The 22268-nt window shown below is 37.3% G+C and overlaps 1 protein-coding gene across 3 annotated transcripts in view; it reads left to right on the top strand.

Annotated features, from left to right (window-relative positions):
• Positions 1 to 22268, top strand: part of LOC124147337 (excitatory amino acid transporter 2-like) — a 94897-nt gene that overhangs the window by 64242 nt on the left and 8387 nt on the right. For all 3 annotated transcript variants that reach the window (XM_046518016.2, XM_048402455.1, XM_046518017.2), the window contains 3 exons: positions 16335 to 16576; positions 17012 to 17138; positions 19523 to 19756. In XM_046518016.2, the coding sequence (XP_046373972.1) occupies positions 16335 to 16576; positions 17012 to 17138; positions 19523 to 19756 (603 nt within the window). The remainder of the gene's footprint in view (positions 1 to 16334; positions 16577 to 17011; positions 17139 to 19522; positions 19757 to 22268) is intronic.

Below are 22268 nucleotides of genomic sequence, written 5' to 3'. Positions count from 1 at the left end.
GCATCTTGGCCTTAAAACATTTGTAGCGATTGGTCTGACACCGTTTAGTTCCAACACAATTACACCTTACAAAGCCTTGACCACCACAGACTGAGTCAAGTTGAACCGCTTGACGCAAAGAGAGTGTTCGATCAGTATTGAAATCGTCAGTATTATAAAGTTTGGTGACACATACATCAAACTGGTTACGGGAATATTTCCCATTTAGCACACCACCCTTGACTGCAATTGTGAACATGTCATTGTCACTACACTCAATAACTACACCAATTATGTTAGGTGGATCACCTCTTCCTCTGTCGACATGGGGGATAGGAACTCGTTAAATCTCCCAACTATTGGTTGATACCTCACACTTTGACTCATGGAGCCTCACGATACCTTCAGAGATGCACTGTACAAGATGTATGAGGAAAACAGGCGTGTATAAGTGGATCATGGTTTACCAAGATCATCTTACCAAGTTTGTTGTGTTGCGTCCCAGGAAGATCAAATAGCAGCACAACTTAACAGCATCACGCAGAACAGAAAAAGAGCCAGAGAAGCACAAGAACAAGCCCAGCGCATGGTAAAACGCAGCAAACGTGTTTTTGGGCCTGTAAGTGTTGGAGACAATGTAACTGTTCCTATCCCCCATGTCGACAGAGGAAGAGGTGATCCACGTAACATAAATGGTGTAGTTATTGAGTGTAGTGACAATGACATGTTCACAATTGCAGTCAAGGGTGGTGTGCTAAATGGGAAATATTCCCGTAACCAGTTTGATGTATGTGTCACCAAACTTTATAATGCTGACGATTTCAATACTGATCGAATGCTCTCTTTGCGTCAAGCGGTTCAACTTGACTCAGTCTGTGGTGGTCAAGGCTTTGTAAGGTGTAATTGTGTTGGAACTAAACGGTGTCAGACCAATCGCTACAAATGTTTTAAGGCCAAGATGCAATGTAATTCTAGATGTGATTCAAGTCTTTCATGTGCAAACAAACATTCCTGAGTGTCCATCTGACTGCTATTTGTCATACCATTCATGTCATACCATTCACGTCATACCATTTTATGAAATAAAAGATTGAACTGTTTAAGCTTATTTCTGTGATTTTTGTGTAAGGTATCTGGTTACAGGAGGTTGTATTTACTTACACTAATCTAATTTCAAAACTAGCACACATTATAAAAACAAGGCAGGAATATACTTTCAGTAAACAAGTATAAAATCCCTTGGTTGATTTCAGTGATTATGTCTAATTACTGAAGATTTCAGTAATTAGACATAACCACCGCGTGAATCAGTTATTAGACATAATCACTGATTTTACTTGTTTCCTGTAACATACATACCGTATTCGGAATCAACCGTTTGCCTGCAAGATGGGTAATAGATATTTCACATTGGAAATTTCAAATCAATGACCAAAAATATTGAGGAACTGTTATGATTCTCTCAGTTTCTCTTCAGAATGTAATTGGTCATGCAGTGGGTCCTTTGCATGGCCATGCTTGACACCTGTTGAACTGTCTCCCTACATGTCAGATCAGAACTGATTACTTTCAGCGAACTTTTTGAAAATATTATGAAGGAAATGATCACTGAACCTTGATGATGCCAAAACATGTGTCAAAACAATTATCTGTTATACTGGTATATATGTTAATGACATTGAAGCTGTCAAGTGGCTCACCTGCCTGAACTGTTCATGTGATGGGGGTTATAGCCTTGAAGAAGTGTTTGGCCTCTAATATAGTGAGTGAGTGGGTATGGTTTTATGCCGTTTTTAGCAATATTCCACCGATATCACGGCAGGGGACACCAGAAATGGACTTCACACATTGTACCCAAGTCGGGAATCAAACCCAGTCTTCGGGCGAGGAGCGAATGCTGTAACCACTAGGCTACCCGACCACCCCCCTCTATTGAGTTATTATGTCTCATGTATGATAAATACTATGGCCCAGTGGCTGCCATGGCTTCTTTAGGGAAGCAGTTTCACCCAACAGCTCCATTTCTCTATAGCTGATGTAGTCGTCATGACAACCACAAAGTCGTGATGATGCTCTATTGGTAATTGAATCTAAAGACTTGCAACGAAACATGTGTTCCCCAACTCACTTAAGTACAGAATGGCAATAACATGTACACGGCATATTTCCAGAGTACAGGCAAAACAGTTTTATTGGCAGATTATGTTTAATGACAAACCAGATCTGAAACGAATGAAATGGACCCAGGGTATTTATTATATTAGAATCGAGATATAATACACTGAAACACCATAGATAAATACTGTTTTAAAGATAATATTCCTGACTTAGAATGATCTTGCCTTGGTCAGTTTCCTACATATATACAGTGAATGGTTATTGTCTGTAAACAAACCACAAATCTAATCTCACAAAACTGTTATACAGGGACTTATTTTCAGCCACATGTTCACAGTAGATGATGATACATATTTCCAAATTGGAATTTCCCAAATCAAGTTTCCTTACTATTTATTGTTATTAAACTTTGCATTGGTCATTTGCATTCACTGAAAACAGAATAAAGAGAAAGGTGCATTAATGATTAGTTATACATATATGTAGTCAAATTTAAGAAAAATAGAACTTTACAAATATTCACAACTTTGGACAAAAGGATGTTTTTTCCTAATTTGCCTGCCACAATCCTATACAGATTCTTGTGTACTATAAACTGCCTTTTACTACATCCAAGAATTGTGCCCCACTGAAGATCCAGGTTAGAATGGGTTGTTACGACGTAAATTGTAATAAAAAGGTAAATTGTAATACTTGCAGCAAATAGTAATAATTTTGACGTAAATTGTAATAACAACGTAAATTGTAATAATATTTGACGTAAATTGTAATACGCAAACTGTAATAAAAATTGACGTAAATTGTAATAATCTCTACTTGCGGTAAAATGTAATAAATTCTTACGTAAATTGTAATAACCTTACTACCGTAGTGTCCAAGACGCCAATTGACTAGAAATGATCTTTGTCAGTTGAGCTTGTGTTTCACATGTACAATTCGAGAAATACTGTGTATGATGACAAACGTACAAAACTGTTAAGTTAGGGATCGTTGGTATAGGCTTTATCGTACAATCGTCATTAAAGGGTGGTATCAACATAGTGAAAGACATTTATTGGAAGTGATGTGATGTTTGTGGCATGCTATCATCTACGTAGAATATACTACCATCTGCGTAGAAAATACTATCATCTACGTAGAAGATACTCTCATCTACGTAGAAGATACTATCATCTACGTAGAAGATACTATCAACTACGTAGAAGATACTTTCATCTACGTATATGATAGTATCTTCTACGTAGATGATAGTGTGCCATCGAGATACTATCGTCCACTTACATACTTTCATCTACGTACATGATACTGCCATCTAGAGTATGTACAAGTGCAGTCATATATGTGATACCAATGACATAGAGCTCACATTTACTGTCATTACATACACACCTACATGCGCGCACACACATACATACATACATACATACATACATACATACATACATACATACATACATACATACATACATACATACATACATACATACATACACACACACACACACACATACATACATACATGCATAAACACATACACAAACACACACATACATACATACCTATGTGTGTATATGTTTGTATGTATGTTTGTATGTATGTATGTGTGTGTGTATACTGATGAGGGCATAGTATCGGAGATAAATATAATTTGGTTTCTTCGTTAGTCACTATTCTTTTCATTGGAATGTTAAGATGGTATGCTATAACTTCAATATTGTATTACAGTGCTTGATGTTAGCTGGAATTATTTTAATCCTCTTAAACCCCCAGAGAAGATTATCCTCTGAGGTAATTTTTGTCCGTATATATGTCACAAATTAGTGATAACTTATGAAAAACCTAATTATCTGTTTCGAAAATTATGTACCGCATTAAACGTGAGATACCAAATTTGGTATCAAGGTTGCTTGGCGCAATCAATCAACGATTGTCGAGTTTAATGATCTTAGAGTACTCTTCGTATAAGGTCAAAGAGAATATTTACGTTAGTGACAAAACCCTTTTCTTTATAGATTTTCCATCCTTTCAATTTTGATCAAAACAAATATATTTCAGCAATAATTGATTGCAACAAATTTTATTATACATTCTGATGCTCTTTGAAACTCAACAAGACATGCCCGAAGATACCGGATATTATTTTCGTATGCTTTGAATTATGATTTCGTGCTGTTATCATGATGGATTCTGTTTTTGTTGTTGGGGCAAGGAGTTATTATCCCAGCAAAAGTTGTCAGTAAGTTGTTGTTAGTTCTTCATGACATATGAAAGGAATCCAGACAGTTACATTTATTCATTTATTTCATTAAATATACTTCTTGTTATGAAAGGACATATTTTATGCTATATTAATTATCCATATGTTAATCATATATTGCTACAAATATTGCATAAGTTAACATGGTTTGCATTTATTTATTATTATTTCTTTATCTGTGAGAAGTTCACAGAGATCGAGAATACACAATATCTAATAGTATATGCAATGTAGGTAAAAAATATCCCACCCCTCTTTTGATATTAATAAAAACATTGTATATAATGTTATGTATTAAGTATTCTCCTTTCCCATGCATGGGAAATCTATGCTGCATTTGCTGACGACTGTTTTTTTTCATTTGACATTGCACAGGAGATTTGTCACTCATTTGATGTATTTGAATTCTTCGTCAAAATATAATGCAAAACACACAGAGTATTTCTCAAATAAATAAGAAAACTAAGTTCATTCTAGTAATTAATCCTCTTCTGGACAACCATAGAAATGAATATCCAATGCGTTTATATATACATATAATTATACAACAATTCACGATAACGACCTCAATCCTCCCCCACACCCATACTTTAATGACAATTGTACCATAAACCCTGTACCAACCCTAACAAGGATAGGTTCTAGTCATTTAACGCCTTTGACACTAAACTTATAAGGTTATTACAATTTACGTAAAAAGTTATTACATTCTACCGCAAGTTGAGATTATTAGAATTTACGTCAATTTTTATTACAATTTGCGTATTACAATTTACGTCCAATTTTATTACAATTTACGTTGTTATTACAATTTACGTCAAAATTATTACAATTTGCTGCAAGTATTACAATTTACCTTTTTTTTACAATTTACGTCGTAACATGGGTCTTCAGCAACTAATGCTTGTCGTAATAGGTGAATAATGGGATTGCTGACTTGGTTGATGCATGTCATCATATCCCAATAGATTGATGCTCATGATGTCAATCATTGGATTGTCTGGAACAGCCGCAGTTATTTACAGATGGCAGTCTGAAATAGCAACATCTGCTGACTGCCAATCCAAGAGTTGTAAGTTGATGTTCAGCTAGTGTTCATGGGTACTTCCCCTGCTGCTGAATGGAGCAAGGTGCACGTCTCAGCACCCGAGACAGTGAGTGGAGGCACTTGGTGGGTTGGTTGTTGAGGTATTTGTACTGCTCCGTTGTTTGCCCCCAACTGTGACAGTCTTCTTCAGTTACTGGTACACATAGCGGCAGCCAATAACACAGTTACAATTGGCCGCCTGCTCCCACATAGAGCTAGACAGGCAACACTTTGGAATTGTTCGGTTTATGAGTTTGTCAAGGACGATATTTGTCCTATAGCACATATAAGTTAAACTTCTCAAATGGGAAATAGAAATTTTGCCGTTCAGGTTAGTGTACTTATGGGCTTATTGCTGATAGGAGGGCCTAGAACAGGTTAAGGCGCTGTTACTTACTGGTACCTGTACATTACTGCATTGTATGAAATGGTGAAAAACATCTAAATTTTAGAGAAATTTTTTTATTAAAAAAGTCCCATTTTTTTAAACCTTACCATGTTTTTTCCCCAAATTTGCTAAGAATGTTAGGTAAACATAATTTGTTGTTGGACACTGAGATGTAGAGAACAAACTTGGTTCTAACGTTTATAAAACTTGAATGTTTTTGATAATAGTTGCAAGACAATAATATAGCCCTTCTACACCTCTGTAAAAAATACAAGTGTGGCCTAGCGCAGAGTATGGTGTTAATGACTGACATACTTCACTATTGTGTAGACATCGCTTCTAACCATTTCCCTCCTTAGCAACAGCATGCTTATAGCAGCAATGGAGTTCAAAAGGAAAATGTACAGACCCACGAAAATATGTAAATATATAATTTTAAAGTCAGAATAATCAGCCTCGATTATGTGAAGAAACAGATTCCTATGGTTGTGAACTATACAAGACAACAGTGTGGCCTGTCACTGTAGGCACTGGCCTCATCAGTGTCTGTTCTACAGTGTATGCATGGTCTCATCTCCCAGTAAAGGGCACTAGTGCTGGGGTCAACTCTCAGGAAATGGTGTACAGATGCTACTGTGTATTGCCCTGTGTGCAGGGACATGGTTCACAGAGTCAGGGGATTGTGCCTCTGCCTTGGCACATTGTGGACATGTTTCAGCATTCCAGGATGTGATGCACTGAGCCACATACTCTGCCTCCATTATGTTTGTATGATGTGATGGTTGATCTCGGGTTCAAAGGATGATGCAGCAAATGGAGGTTAATTCACTGATGTACGGGAAAAAACAACTACAAAGTAACTGAGGGTTCCACTTTCCTATTTTTAAATATTTTTTAAATTTTTTAATTTTATCTGGAATAGGTTTATTTTTAGCTTCCTAGATGGTCTAATAATATCAGAACAAAGCTGTATTGAGCCAAACTAAACTCAAATGGAAAAGTCTTTGTTACCTTGGCTTCTGTTTGAAAATGACCCCACTTTTTGTCACCATTACAGAGTAAACATTCAGACAAGGTGGTGAACACACAATGCCGTTTAGAAAGTGTTATATTTGGGATAACACTTTCTACTTTTTGGGAGGCGATCGGGTGGCCTTGTGGTTAAAGTGTTCGCTTGTCACACTAAAGACCCGGGTTCGATTCCCGACATGGGTACAATGTGTGAAGCCCATTTCTGGTATCCCCCGCCGTGATATTGCTGGAATATTGCTAAAAGCGGCGTAAAACCAAACTCACTCACTCACTCACTCACTACTTTTTTGGATTGAGTCATGGGAGCCATGTCAATTTACGCTTGCCAGAGGGATACACAGAGTACATGATCTAGACTACCAGTTGTCAGACTTTCAATTTGTGGAAGACTAGGTAGCTGAGTGGGTTAGATCGCTGACTTGGTGTGCTGGTGATTAGGTGCCTCACTCTGGCAGTGTGGGTTTGGATCCCCGATGGGAGAATCTGTACTTCACTAAGAAAGTCTTATCCCAAATATAACATTCATTACAAGCAAATGGTGTGGGAATGATTTGAATCAGATTGTCAAGGACAGCCAACTGGAACAATCCTAGTCTGATACCTATAAAGGACTCTGACTTTGAAGAGGCTGTGAGGGGGCTAATTAAGACAGTATGTCTATCTCAGCTATGATGCCTCCCAACCTTGGCTGCACCAAGTGTTATCTATCATTCAATTATGTCGGTGAGCCTCATGATTTGTTTGCATTCTGTGATCCACATAACAGACAACCCTTGCTGAAGGAGTTCCTCATTAACATCCCTCTAGAGGGAGTGTGGACTTATGTCGTAGAGTCTTTGGAATGAATTGGTATTTTCCTGTTATACCTGTATCACTATGTTCTTATTGTTAGTATACTTAAACTGATTGTACAGTTGACTCTAGACTTTATTTCGTTCTACTTTTTGTATGGGCATTTGAAATGAGAATAAGGCCAGCCATTTCAGCCCCACATTTAAGTATGGTGACTACGTTGAGTTTAATTATGCCCTAAATTTTCACTGCCCTGATTTGCCCTGATTATCTTTCTAGGTTTGTCAGCACCATACCAATGCTCGTGGGTTTCACCTAAGTGGTAAATGTCCGAAACTTACATCACTTCGGGCTTTCCTCCCACGTTAAGCTCACATGCTGTGATGTGACTGTTAAGAGTGGCATTAAACCCAAATCACTCACTCACACACTCACTCACCATTGTATGAAACCACAACAAACACAGGGAAATGATGCATGTATGTGAACATGCTTAATGTACAGTATGATTCACAAAATATATTTGGGCATTCAGAACTCAGACATGCTTAATGTACAGTATGATACACAAAATATATTTGGGCATTCAGAACTCAGACATGCTTAATGTACAGTATGATTCACAAAATATATTTGGGCATTCAGAACTCAGACATGCTTAATGTACAGTATGATACACAAAATATATTTGGGCATTCAGAACTCAGACATGCTTAATGTACAGTATGATACACAAAATATATTTGGGCATTCAGAACTCAGACATGCTTAATGTACAGTATGATTCACAAAATATATTTGGGCATTCAGAACTCAGACATGCTTAATGTACAGTATGATTCACAAAATATATTTGGGCATTCAGAACTCAGACATGCTTAATGTACAGTATGATACACAAAATATATTTGGGCATTCAGAACTCAGACATGCTTAATGTACAGTATGATTCACAAAATATATTTGGGCATTCAGAACTCAGACATGCTTAATGTACAGTATGATTCACAAAATATATTTGGGCATTCAGAACTCAGACATGCTTAATGTACAGTATGATACACAAAATATATTTGGGCATTCGGAACTCAGACATGCTTAATGTACAGTATGATTCACAAAATATATTTGGGCATTCAGAACTCAGACATGAAAATGGGTATTTTCAATCTCATGATTACACAATAATTATATAATGATAACACTATTCAATTAGACCACACTTCAGATGAGTAAGATAAAAATATCTTTTCATGAAAACTAGTTGAGTATATCAATCCTCACAAATCACTGTCCTACTCGCCGAAGGGATGCTTAGGCATGTTAGGGGAAAATACTTGTCTCTGATCGATCCATTTCAGGCAACTTTTAAGTATTAATTCCAAATATCCAGATTAAAAAATGTCTACTTATATTACACAAGACCCCATGCAGAGGCATGCTCACAATGCATGATATTGTATTCCCTTGGTAAACAAGCCAGTGTGCATTCATATTGCATTCTCAGCTCCCTGGGGACCATGCAAGGTGCTTGAAGGTTTTGGATGTACATTATTATCTCACCCTACCTGGAAACCAGACACTGCTGGGTGAATAGACACCGCTAAATGAAGCCATGTGATTGAGGAGACATGATATGGTCCTGATTGAATCACCACCCAATGACAATGATTTCGGTTTAACTGGGCAAAAACTGCTGGGATTAAAAAATCAGTCACAACTCACTGGCTGCAAGTAATCAGCTTGCCAATATTACTCAGGATTGTTTATGAACAGTCATTGCCAAGTCTTGAACCTATGAAAATATTTTGGTGCATGTTTTATTAGCATATGCAGTTTTTACACTTCCAGCCCAAATGTTTAGAACCAATTGGACGTCCGAAACACTGTTAACCATTAGATACGATGTAGTACATACTTTACATTGTCAATTGCCAAGAGTTGGCTGTGTTGAGTCACTTGACAGCTTGCAGTATACAGATATACTCACTTGTAGGTATACTTACTTAAAGGTATACTTACTCATAGGTGTACTGAATTCTCTCCACTTACTTATGTATATGTACTGAGTTAATCATCCTCATATGTATATGGTGTGTTACAATACATGATCTAGGGTTATTGTAGGACTGTGTATGGTGTATTACATTACATGATCTAGGGTTATCATAGGGCTGTATATATGGTGTATTACATGATCTAGGGTTATTGTAGGACTGTGTATATGGTGTATTACATTACATGATCTAGGGTTATTGTAGGACTGTGTATATGGTGTGTTACAATACATGATCTAGGGTTATTGTAGGACTGTATATGGTGTGTTACACTACATGATCTAGGGTTATCATAGGGCTGTATATATGGTGTATTACATGATCTAGGGTTATTGTAGGACTGTGTATATGGTGTTACAATACATGATCTAGGGTTATTGTAGGACTGTATATGGTGTGTTACAATACATGATCTAGAGTTATTGTAGGACTGTGTATATGGTGTGTTACAATACATGATCTAGGGTTATTGTAGGACTGTATATGGTGTGTTACAATACATGATCTAGGGTTATTGTAGGACTGTGTATGGTGTATTACATTACATGATCTAGGGTTATCGTAGGGCTGTATAGGGTTATTGTAGGACTTTGTATGGTGTATTACATTACATGATCTAGGGTTATCGTAGGGCTGTATATATGGTGTATTTCATGATCTAGGGTTATTGTAGGGCTGTATATATGGTGTATTACATGATCTAGGGTTATTGTAGGACTGTATATGGTGTATTTCATGATCTAGGGTTATTGTAGGACTGTGTATGGTGTATTACATTACATGATCTAGGGTTATGGTAGGGCTGTATATATGGTGTATTACATGATCTAGGGTTATTGTAGGACTGTGTATGGTTTATTACATAACATGATCTAGGGTTATCGTAGGGCTGTGTGTATGGTGTATTACATTACATGATCTAGGGTTATCGTAGGACTGTGTATGGTGTATTACATTACATGATCTAGGGTTATCGTAGGGCTGTATATATGGTGTATTACATGATCTAGGGTTATTGTAGGACTGTATAAGGTGTATTACATGATCTAGGGTTATTGTAGGACTGTGTATGGTGTATTACATTACATGATCTAGGGTTATTGTAGGACTGTATATGGTGTGTTACATGATCTAGGGATATCGTAGGACTGTGTATATGGTGTATTACATAATCTAGGGTTATCGTAGGACTGTATATGTTGTATTACATGATCTAGGGTTATTGTAGGACTGTATAAGGTGTATTACATGATCTAGGGTTATTGTAGGACTGTATATGGTTTACTTCATCAGGTAAAGGAGAAAGGTACTTACATATCTTCTGATGTCATAAATGATTAAATATTTTCAGGGCGTTTTTGTCTTTCTTTTGAATGGATAGTGGACATGTACGTAATAGTCTTTTGTGTCATATCAGGGAATAAGACGGCATCAGTGAAAATACTTCTGTGAGTGTTACACTGTTGGTCCATTAGTTGACTGAGCACAAATTAATGTCAATATTTTCTTTCAGGAATTGGTGAAGAATTCATGAGAAGTTGAATGTATTGTAATATCAGGGTTTTTAGTATAATGTTTGTTTTGACATGCTTTTCTATTTGTAGGCAGAATTTGGGTGACCAATCTGAAAGTTCTGTCTGCAGCACAGAGCTTGTATTGGTCTTTACATGATTAATATGATCATGACCTTGCAGTCCAAGGATATCAAGGGGAATAACTCTAGTAGCACATTCCCATGCCAAGTGACGGCCTTGCGTCAGTAACAGTTGTGTTATTTGTTATTTGTATTTCATTATGTTTATGTTGTTTGACATGTGAATACTAATATGCATAAAACTTACATTTTGAGATAGTTCGAGAACAGACATTAGTGTTAATCAAATGGTAGACACAGGAAGAAAAAACAAACCAACAGGGCTAACAGTTCAAACATTTCCAGCTACCAACTAAAATTAAGTACTTGCAGGTAATAAGAAAGTATCTAAGAATACTGCAACTTTAGAATATTTCACAGGTGACATTCTTCATGGCATATAAAGCCAGACCAATTCCTTTTCTTGTATTACGTAATCTTTAGATCTAATTGACTGTATGGAGGAGGGAAAGTCATGAAAAACAAAAATTGTGGATTTATGGGGCCAAAGTAGTTAGACTGAGTCGGGGAAAAGAACAAGTTTGAAAATGGCCACCCTTTCCTGACTTATGGGTAACCACTCCAGATCTACAGATAAGCTGCGTATTTGCGTAAAATACCCCCCAAAACTATTCAAAACCCAATCACTTTCAATTAACTTGCGTACAGAAACACATGCTTTAAATGAAAAACACAAATGTTTAAAAATAGCATGCATAAATACCCAATGAACCTTTTTCAACATGTGTACAATGAAGCTAATTTCTGATACACAATTACGAGTTAATTTACTTCCCGAGTCAAGCCTATTGTTAAAACCCTTATATACATCTAAAACATTATTTTATCTCTTTGGAAATCTCAAAATATTAGCTCATTTTGGGAAAAACCCAATAGAGTGATGAAAAGATGATTGAAAAAATATTGGTTACCCAATGAAAAATGTAGTAACCCAATTGAAATAGAAACCATCGAGTAAAAACTCAATTGTATAAAAAGTTTTCTGGAGCTCTGCTACTCAGAAACCAACTTGTGCAACTCCGAGGAGCCAAACTTCTTGAAGCCGTAAATCCGACCAAGCAGGGCCTGTGACCTTGACATTCCATGACAAATCACCAACTGTTCTGAATTAGAAAGCTGTTCTGTTCTGTGACCGTTAGTATGCTCTCAACCTTGTGATGTATGGTATATATATATATATATATATATATATATATATAGTATTGCTTTCCTTGGAAAGGCCAAAAAGTCACACTCTGGGATTGTTTGTTTGTTTGAAAAAAATTAAAATAATCTTTGTATTATGGTAAAGTTCTTGAAGTTTTATTTATTACCACAGAGGATAATGTATTTTTATGGTATTTTTATAACGGATTAATTATTAAAGATTATGCAATTCTGTTGTAAGAGTGAGTGAGTGAGTTTATTTCAGTAAAGAGGCCACCGGCCCATTATACAATATGGATACAGTGGATTACAACAATAGCAGGCGCCAAAATTTATCAAATGAAGGTTGTGAATGGTAGTACTTAGGTATAAGACTATTTCTCAGATCTGAATAAAATTGACATTCAATGCAGAAATGATACTCAGTTTCAATCACACGGACTACACAAAATGGACATAAGCGTTCATCTCTAGAAAGACCAATTTTTCTTCCTTCTTCAAGCATTAGGTTATGGCTAGAACAACAGAAAGAACTAAGAGCAAATTGATATACTCTTAACAGGTATTGATGTTAAATATCTTTCTAATACAATGCATGGTTTAATTTGTGAATACATTGTAAGTTTGGAAAATGTTTTTAATTTACTTAACCAAGTTTGCTGATCTATATCTATACATCTTTGCTTAAAACAAACAATAAACTTATTTACATTTGGAACATCTTGATTACACCAGACAGAACCAAAACCATATGATGATAATAATTGTTTTACGTGAAAAGCCCAACATTCAATACCTTTATCCGCCAAGGACACTTGATAATCATAGACATTTTTCAAAATAGGATTATCAGTTTGAAATAACAATCTAGTCCAATATTTAATAATTTTCATGTATTGGTTTACTTCAAGTGAATAACGACCTATCTCCCCCCTTGCAACAATATTAGGTGTACTCCGTCTTAAATGTAAAAGCTGTTTACAGAAATTGTCATGGAATGTATTAATATCAGGTGAAGGATGAACCCCCCAGACTTCACTGCCATACAACAAGATTGGTAGGAGCTTGACATCAAATAAATGAGTCAAAACATGTAAAGGTCACTTATGAAAGAGTTGTAAGAGTGTACCAGCATATATATCCCTTCTGTCAATTAAGCATCTGTTCTCTGTGAAAATATATATACCTTTGGGAAGTACAGATTATTAGCCATTATATTATTATATACTATTAGTCATATATTTGGAATTAAATTGTTTTAGCAAGTGTTTGGTGATCACAATGCATATTTTGTTTATTCCTGTTTCATTCTACACAATTTTCGATAGGAAATTTCAATTTCTTTATGTACAGAAATATTCTTATCATATTTTGAGTAGTATATTATGTTTACACGATGGAGCACAGGACGTTAATAATCTATACAGTACAGACATGTCCTTATTAAATCTGATTATGATTTAATTCTGATCACAAAAGCTGCTTATTGCTTCGATGCAGGGGAGCATGGAGACAAGATACTAGGGATAGAAACACATCTCTAAATAAGCTCTGCTGCTGTTATTACTGTGGTAACTGATGCTTGAAATTGGCAGTTCAGTAATCATGAGCAGGTGTGCTATTAGAGTGAAAAATCCCAACCAACATTGTGAACTTCTTTATTCACAGCAAGCCCAAGGGCCCTGTTTAACAAAGCGATCGCTTAGACAGTCGCCGCTCCCATACATTTACATGGACTTACGATAATCGTAGCCCTGTGATTTCTGCGTTGAACAGGTCCCAGCTCCACACTCATGACTTGCTTAGAACTGAAGATAATCTTGGTTTAGTGTCTGTTTTGGTCATCATTTCTTAAAAACATTCTTGAAAATCATTTTCATAGTATCGATAACTTATATGCTTATTTGCCGACACTGAAAGGTGTATATTCACAATTACACTAAAGAATAAGACAAGCCAATCTAGAGGTACTTCTGCAAACATTAGGGCAAGAAACATTTAATCATTAAGGGTACGTTTGATTGTCTAACACTGAATATACGATCAGAAAAATTGTAAAAGAAAATGCTAGACACACAAACTTGATTCAGCTGAAGCCAGAAGTGCTGCACACCTTTATCTAGTCCAATGTCAGTCGTATTTTACAAAGCTTGGAAATTCCGATGTTTATCGTGCATATCAAGTTGTTGTGAGTGTTGTCTCCTCCATGTCAAGTGTACATAATGGACTCACTGTGTCACTTTGACCTGTGTAGGTTGTTATTGGTTACAATGTCACGGGGTCATGTGTGACATGTGTCAGACAGTGCATTGCTTGAGGTAAAAATACTAGATCTATAGTCATTACTAATATTTCTTGTCAAAAGACAAAAATATATGAAATAGTGAAAATAACAAATATGAATAAGTTAGTCAAGACAAAAAGTACATTAGATTTTGTCTCTTATTTACCTGTGTCTGTCATCCATTATTCTGTTCATTCAAAAGATCCCAGTAAGTCAAATGTCATATACTACCTCGATGTATTACATTTCGAGCAGCTAGCTGTGTTAGGCAGTAGTATATAATTCCTGGAGAGGTGAGGTGGTGCAGGGGCCCAGTAAAACAAATGCAGCAATTTGCAGTGCAGAGTTGTGTCCCCTTGGCATGCCAGGAAACTATGATCGTGGGTTCAAATACCTGATTCGTCCTAATTATGTTATAGGTTTGTCAGTACCTTAAATAGGTAAAGTGGTAAATATCTGAGGCCTACACAAATTGGGCTTTCTGGACACATCAAGGTTTAAGCCGTGATGTAACTGAAATCCTGTTCAAAACAGGATTAAACCAAACTCTCTCACTCACTCACTCACTAGCTGGTGAGGTGATTGTCAATACCTTTAGTAATCTCATTGTAATGAGTTTGTGCTTCGGTCACAACAAATTCATTATTACATTTTATCTAATCATTTTAAAGAATCTGAGGTGAGGCATTTTATTTCTCTGTATGTATTTTTATGAAAGGTTCAAGGCATTTAGCTTTTCAACAAATCTTATTCGCATAAATCATTAACTTTATTGTTAAGGTTTCAAAAGATAAATAATGAAAAGAGCTTGTATAAAATGTAAATGTCTTAAAACTGACCCATGACACCACAGGCACCATGTTTTCACCTTAAAGTTGGGGTCACATGTTTTGCATTCTACATTTACTTATGTTACATGGCACAATTTCTCTTGTCTTTGGGATAATAAGGTTTGAGGTGGGATATTTGGTCCTTAGGTGGGACCAAACCTGATAATTAATCTTTATGGCCTAAATAGTCTCATGTAGAATTAATATAATAATATGCATTTGTAAATTTAAATAATGTTGAGTTTTTGTTAGTCATATACTTTTTATTGAATAATCATCAATAAATATATAAAATATGTAGAAAAGCATAGGGTAAGATGGTTTGAACAAATTTGTCTGTACATAGTTGTTAATGTTGTGTTAATTTTGATGTATCCATTAATCAGCCATGTTTCATAAAACTGTTTTGTTTGTGTTGATCTTATTTATCTTCTTAAAGATATATTTCACCAATCATCATTTGAACAAAATATCTTTTTAAATTACTCTACATAAAATCAGATCATCTTCATAACAACATGATCCTTCATGTAGTTTAAGAAAATATATCCATGTCTATTAATAAGTTCATTTTCTGAGTTTTCAGCTGTATGTTGATTATAAACTAATAAGAATTATGTACATGAAGTAAGGAAGGTCTTTAAACAATTGTTTAAGTATGAAATGGAATGCCATGGCTGTTGCTGCAACATTGTTGCTTTGTGTTTCAGGAATATATTTCCAGACAATATTCTCCAGGCAGGGTTCCAACACACAAGAACGATATACGTCAAAGCTCCAGAAGAGGAGGTTGACTCCAATCTGACTGGTCTGTTAAACGAAACTATCACCACGACAACTGTCATGACAACAGTGACAGATAACTCCACCGGGGCCAACACTACTTACATCCTGATGAAGGAAGAAAAATGGATTCGAACTTTTCCCTACTCTAATGGAATAAATGTTTTAGGTAGGTGATGTTGTGAGCTCATCGGGCAGGAGGGGATTATTTTGAAACATCATCAGCAACCAACTCCTTGAACCCAGTCCATCACGGTTAAGCTCATAACTTTTCAGCCACCCCTCGTTGCCCTGATACATTATTACAAATATCATTATCAAGAAAAAGTTCATATTCTTGAAGTTTCCAAATGAGAATCAAAAGAATCTTTAGCATTACAGATCCTAAGTTCTGAAAACCACATTGGGCAGAGGAGGTGTTAGACCTCGTTCGATTCCCTACATGGTGCAATGTGTGGACTCTTGAGGGAATATTGCTGAGACGGACTAGAACAATACTCACTCACTCACTCACTCACTCACTCACTCACTCACTCACTCACTCACTCACTCACTCACTCACTCACTCACTCACTCACTCACTCACTCACTGCTTGTGTTTCAGGTTTGATCATGTTCTGTACAGCGTTCGGCATCATCATGAGCAACATGGCAGAGAAGGCCAAACTGATGGTGGACTTCTTCTTCATCCTGAATGAGATCATCATGAGGATCGTCGGGATGGTCATGTGGTGGGTACTTCAGTGTGGTGCTTCTGTGGGGAATACAGACGAGAATATCTTGTGGTTGGGGCTCTAGTTTCTATAGATTTGTCATCATCTGTCAGTCATTGTTAGTATGAAATCCATAGCTACCGTTATCTTCTTGCCCTCCTTACCTGCTCTAGATTCATCCAGGACACCCGTATGCCAACATGGTCCATCTAATGTGATCCATTACCAACCTTTATCTTCTTGCTCTCCTTACCTGCTCTAGATTCACCCAGGACACCCGTATGCCAACATGGTCCATCTAATGTGATCCATTACCAACCGTTATCTTCTTGCTCTCCTTACCTGCTCTACATTCAGCAAGGACACCTGTATGCCAACATGGTCCATCTAATGTGATCCATTACCAACCGTTATCTTCCTGCCCTCCTTACCTGCTCTAGATTCAGCCAGGACACCCGTATGCCAACATGGTCCATCTAATGTGATCCATTACCAACCGTTATCTTCTTGCTCCCCTTACCTCCTCTAGATTCAGCCAGGACACCTGTATGCCAACATGGTCCATCTAATGTGATCCATTACCAACCGTTATCTTCTTGCTCTCCTTACCTGCTCTAGATTCAGCCAGGACAGACGTATGCCAACATGGTCCATCTAATGTGATCCATTACCAACCTTTATCTTCTTGCCCTCCTTACCTGCTCTAGATTCAGCCAGGACACCTGTATGCCAACATGGTCCATCTAATGTGATCCATTACCAACCTTTATCTTCTTGCTCTCCTTACCTGCTCTAGATTCAGCCATGACACCTGTATGCCAACATGGTCCATCTAATGTGATCCATTACCAACCTTTATCTTCTTGCCCTCCTTACCTGCTCTAGATTCAGCCAGGACAGACGTATGCCAACATGGTCCATCTAATGTGATCCATTACCAACCGTTATCTTCTTGCTCTCCTTACCTGCTCTAGATTCAGCCAGGACAGACGTATGCCAACATGGTCCATCTAATGTGATCCATTACCAACCGTTATCGTCTTGCCCTCCTTACCTGCTCTAGATTCAGCCAGGACAGACGTATGCCAACATGGTCCATCTAATGTGATCCATTACCAACCTTTATCTTCTTGCTCTCCTTACCTGCTCCAGATTCACCCAGGACACCCGTATGCCAACATGGTCCATCTAATGTGATCCATTACCAACCGTTATCTTCTTGCTCTCCTTACCTGCTCTAGATTCAGCAAGGACACCTGTATGCCAACATGGTCCATCTAATGTGATCCATTACCAACCTTTATCTTCTTGCTCTCCTTACCTGCTCTAGATTCAGCCAGGACAGACGTATGCCAACATGGTCCATCTGATGTGATCCATTACCAACCGTTATCTTCTTGCTCTCCTTACCTGCTCTAGATTCATCCAGGACACCTGTATGCCAACATGGTCCATCTAATGTGATCCATTACCAACCTTTATCTTCTTGCTCTCCTTACCTGCTCTAGATTCATCCATGACACCCGTATGCCAACATGGTCCATCTAATGTGATCCATTACCAACCTTTATCTTCTTGCTCCCCTTACCTGCTCTAGAGTCAGCAAGGACACCTGTATGCCAACATGGTCCATCTAATGTGATCCATTACCAACCGTTATCTTCTTGCTCCCCTTACCTGCTCTAGATTCAGCCATGACACCTGTATGCCAACATGGTCCATCTAATGTGATCCATTACCAACCTTTATCTTCTTGCTCTCCTTACCTGCTCTAGATTCACCCAGGACATCTGTATGCCAACATGGTCCATCTAATGTGATCCATTACCAACCGTTATCTTCTTGCCCTCCTTACCTGCTCTAGATTCACCCAGGACACCCGTATGCCAACATGGTCCATCTAATGTGATCCATTTCCAACCTTTATCTTCTTGCTCTCCTTACCTGCTCTAGATTCATCCAGGACACCCGTATGCCAACATGGTCCATCTGCATTAATAACGTGATCCATTACCAACCGTTATCTTCTTGCCCTCCTTACCTGCTCTAGATTCACCCATGACATCTGTATGCCAACATGGTCCATCTAATGTGATCCATTACCAACCTTTATCTTCCTGCCCTCCTTACCTGCTCTAGATTCAGCCAGGACATCTGTATGCCAACATGGTCCATCTAATGTGATCCATTACCAACCTTTATCTTCCTGCCCTCCTTACCTGCTCTAGATTCAGCCAGGACATCTGTATGCCAACATGGTCCATCTAATGTGATCCATTACCAACCGTTATCTTCTTGCTCTCCTTACCTGCTCTAGATTCAGCCATGACACCTGTATGCCAACATGGTCCATCTGCATTAATAACGTGATCCATTTGCAACTAAGAACATATATGTTCCAGGTACTCCCCTATTGGTATATTCTTCCTGATCATTGGGAAGATCCTGTCCTTGGAGGACCCTGCTAAGGTTGGAGAGCAGCTTGGCATGTACATGCTGACAGTGTTGTCCGGCCTCATCATCCACGCTGTCATTGTTCTCCCCGCCATCTACTTTGTCATCACCAGGAAGAATCCTCTAAAGCTCTTCATCGGCATCCTCCAGGCTTGGGTCACTGCTCTGGGTACAGCCTCAAGGTAAGGCACCAGATATATCTGGTCAGAATATGTCCCCAGGGCAATCTTGGCCCAAATACTTCAAGGCTCCTTGTTTGAATGTTCTTTTTCAGTAATTTTAGAAACTGCATTATGAGAACAGAATTTTACAAGATTTTAAAAAAAACCGGAAATGTCTAGTTTGCATTTTTTACACCATACAGGAATTTGTCACATGGCATTAGTAAACCAAAACAAAAATGAATTTTGACCTAATGCAATAGTGTTATCATTGTATCATTTGTGTAATCATGAGATTGAAAATACCCATTTTCATGTCTGATTTTCTTAATGCCCAAATATATTTTGTGAATCATACTGTACATTAAGCATGTTCACATACATGCATCATTTCCCTGTGTTTGTCTGGTTTGTTGTGGTTTCATACGATGGTGAGTTTGTGAGTGAGAGATTTGGGTTTAATGCTGCTTTTAACAGTATTCCAGTTATATCACAGCATGTCAGCTTAATGTCGGAGAAAAGCCTGAAGTGATGACAGGTCTCAGACATTTACCACTTCGGTGAAACCCAGAAAATGGGTATGGTGCTGACAAACCTAGACACAAGATCAGGGTAAACCGGGATTCAAACCCACAATCATAGGTTTCTGGCATACCCAATGGACGAATTGCTGTGCCTTAAACGACTGGGCCACCCACGCTCCTCATGTGATAAATATTGTAACAAGGTATTGTTGTTAAATATATGATTACTAAGAGTGCAGGTCAGGATCAGGGAAGGTACTTTAAGCATTATTGAACCATGCCATCAACGCTAACATACAAGGAACCCTACTTTCTCTTCACCAGTATGATTATCTGGCTGATAACAGTCAATATCAGGCACTCTCAGAGTTGAAGTGATTATATGGAGATATAGTTCATAGACTAATGAATACTAATGAATGATTAATGAATAATATGAATATCTGCTTTTGCCATATGGTCATATTGAAGGGATCAGATGTTTGATATCTGAATATAAACTGGCCTGATAAGCATTGTGGGATACTTGGTTTACAGAGTCAATATGAGAAATGTTACCCAAGAAGATTTTATGAAAACAATCTGTTTAATTATGCACTGCCACTGACAGATGGCACAGTTTAATTAAATATCAACTTTTTATTTATGTGCATGTCATTAGCTCTTCTACTGTTTATTCCCAATTTTACCGTGAAATTGGAAATTACTCAGTTCTTATTGGTCATTTAGAGGTATTACAACAACCAATGGCAGTTAATTCAAATCACTTCCTGTTAAATATGGCCGCTGTGGCACTCGACATGTTATCAGCGTTTCGGTCATTTGTTATCACCAACAACCACTACAAATATATGTTCAACAGTTTCTACTGCCACCAATATTTGGCTTGAAAAAAATAAAAGAATTGGTTCCCAGGCAATGACTTTTGAAAATATAGTGCGAGCGCGCAGTGGTTTTTGTTTGTTCAAAGTAGTAAGTAACCAAATAAACAGTTGTGTACCATCAACCTGGGAAAGGGCCTCCCTACATAAACAAGCATACAAAATCCTATTGCTAGCATGACCATAACACACGATGCACATTATAGCAGTGTGCATGTAAAGGGAAGAAAATGTGTTCTATATTGGATCACATTGTTTTTAAGTAGTAGGATTTTTTTGAAGAATTTTGAAAATGGAAATAAAAAACGAAACGTGCAGCAGACTTTATGATGATGCGGGCGGTGCCTAAGAAGCCATACTAGTATTTTTTTGGCCTTACTTACATATAACAATGTCTCCTTTTTCAGGGCTCCATAATCACCTTCATCATGTTCTCAAAAAGTGCACCCAATTTATAAAATGCTTCTAAATATAATTAGTAACCCACAACACCATAAAGAGCCTTAGATCATACCCATAAATATAGAAAAGCGGAAAAGAGTATCTAAATTCGTATTTGTATTTCCTATTCTGCTGAAGACAAACTTAAGTGTTTATGCAAGCAGTAGATTAAACTGGTAGAGAAAAGGGGTCAAAAGGTTAGGAACCCACAACACCATAAAGAGCCTTGGATCATACCCATAAATATAGAAAAGCGGAAAAGAGTATCTAAATTCGTATTTGTATTTCCTATTCTGCTGAAGACAAACTTAAGTGTTTATGCAAGCAGTAGATTAAACTGGAAGAGAAAAGGGGTCAAAAGGTTAGACTTTCAGAAAATAGGATAAACTAGGTTCAACAACAACACAAACTTAACACACTTAGTAAAGTATTCAGATAACCTTTCGCAGCACACACCAAAATAAGGAAATTTATTTTTTATTTTTTTTAACATATGGACAAATATCTTTCATTGAAACAGCTGCAAACCAACAATTATAATATAATATATTGCCCGATGAAGGTGAGCTTCTGTACCTGAGGTTCATGTTTACTGGTCCTTGTCACCAGTAGAAGATGACATGTTCAGTCTGATCTCTGTGATAGCATTGACAAACGACAGGGACCCTCGGTAGTAACTCATACTGT

Source organism: Haliotis rufescens, unplaced genomic scaffold (genome assembly GCF_023055435.1).
Source record: "Haliotis rufescens isolate VD_foot unplaced genomic scaffold, xgHalRufe1.0.p SCAF_26, whole genome shotgun sequence".
In the NCBI taxonomy this organism is placed as follows: domain Eukaryota; kingdom Metazoa; phylum Mollusca; class Gastropoda; order Lepetellida; family Haliotidae; genus Haliotis; species Haliotis rufescens.
Note: the sequence above shows the minus strand (reverse complement) of the source record. Positions and strands in the feature narration are given on the sequence as shown.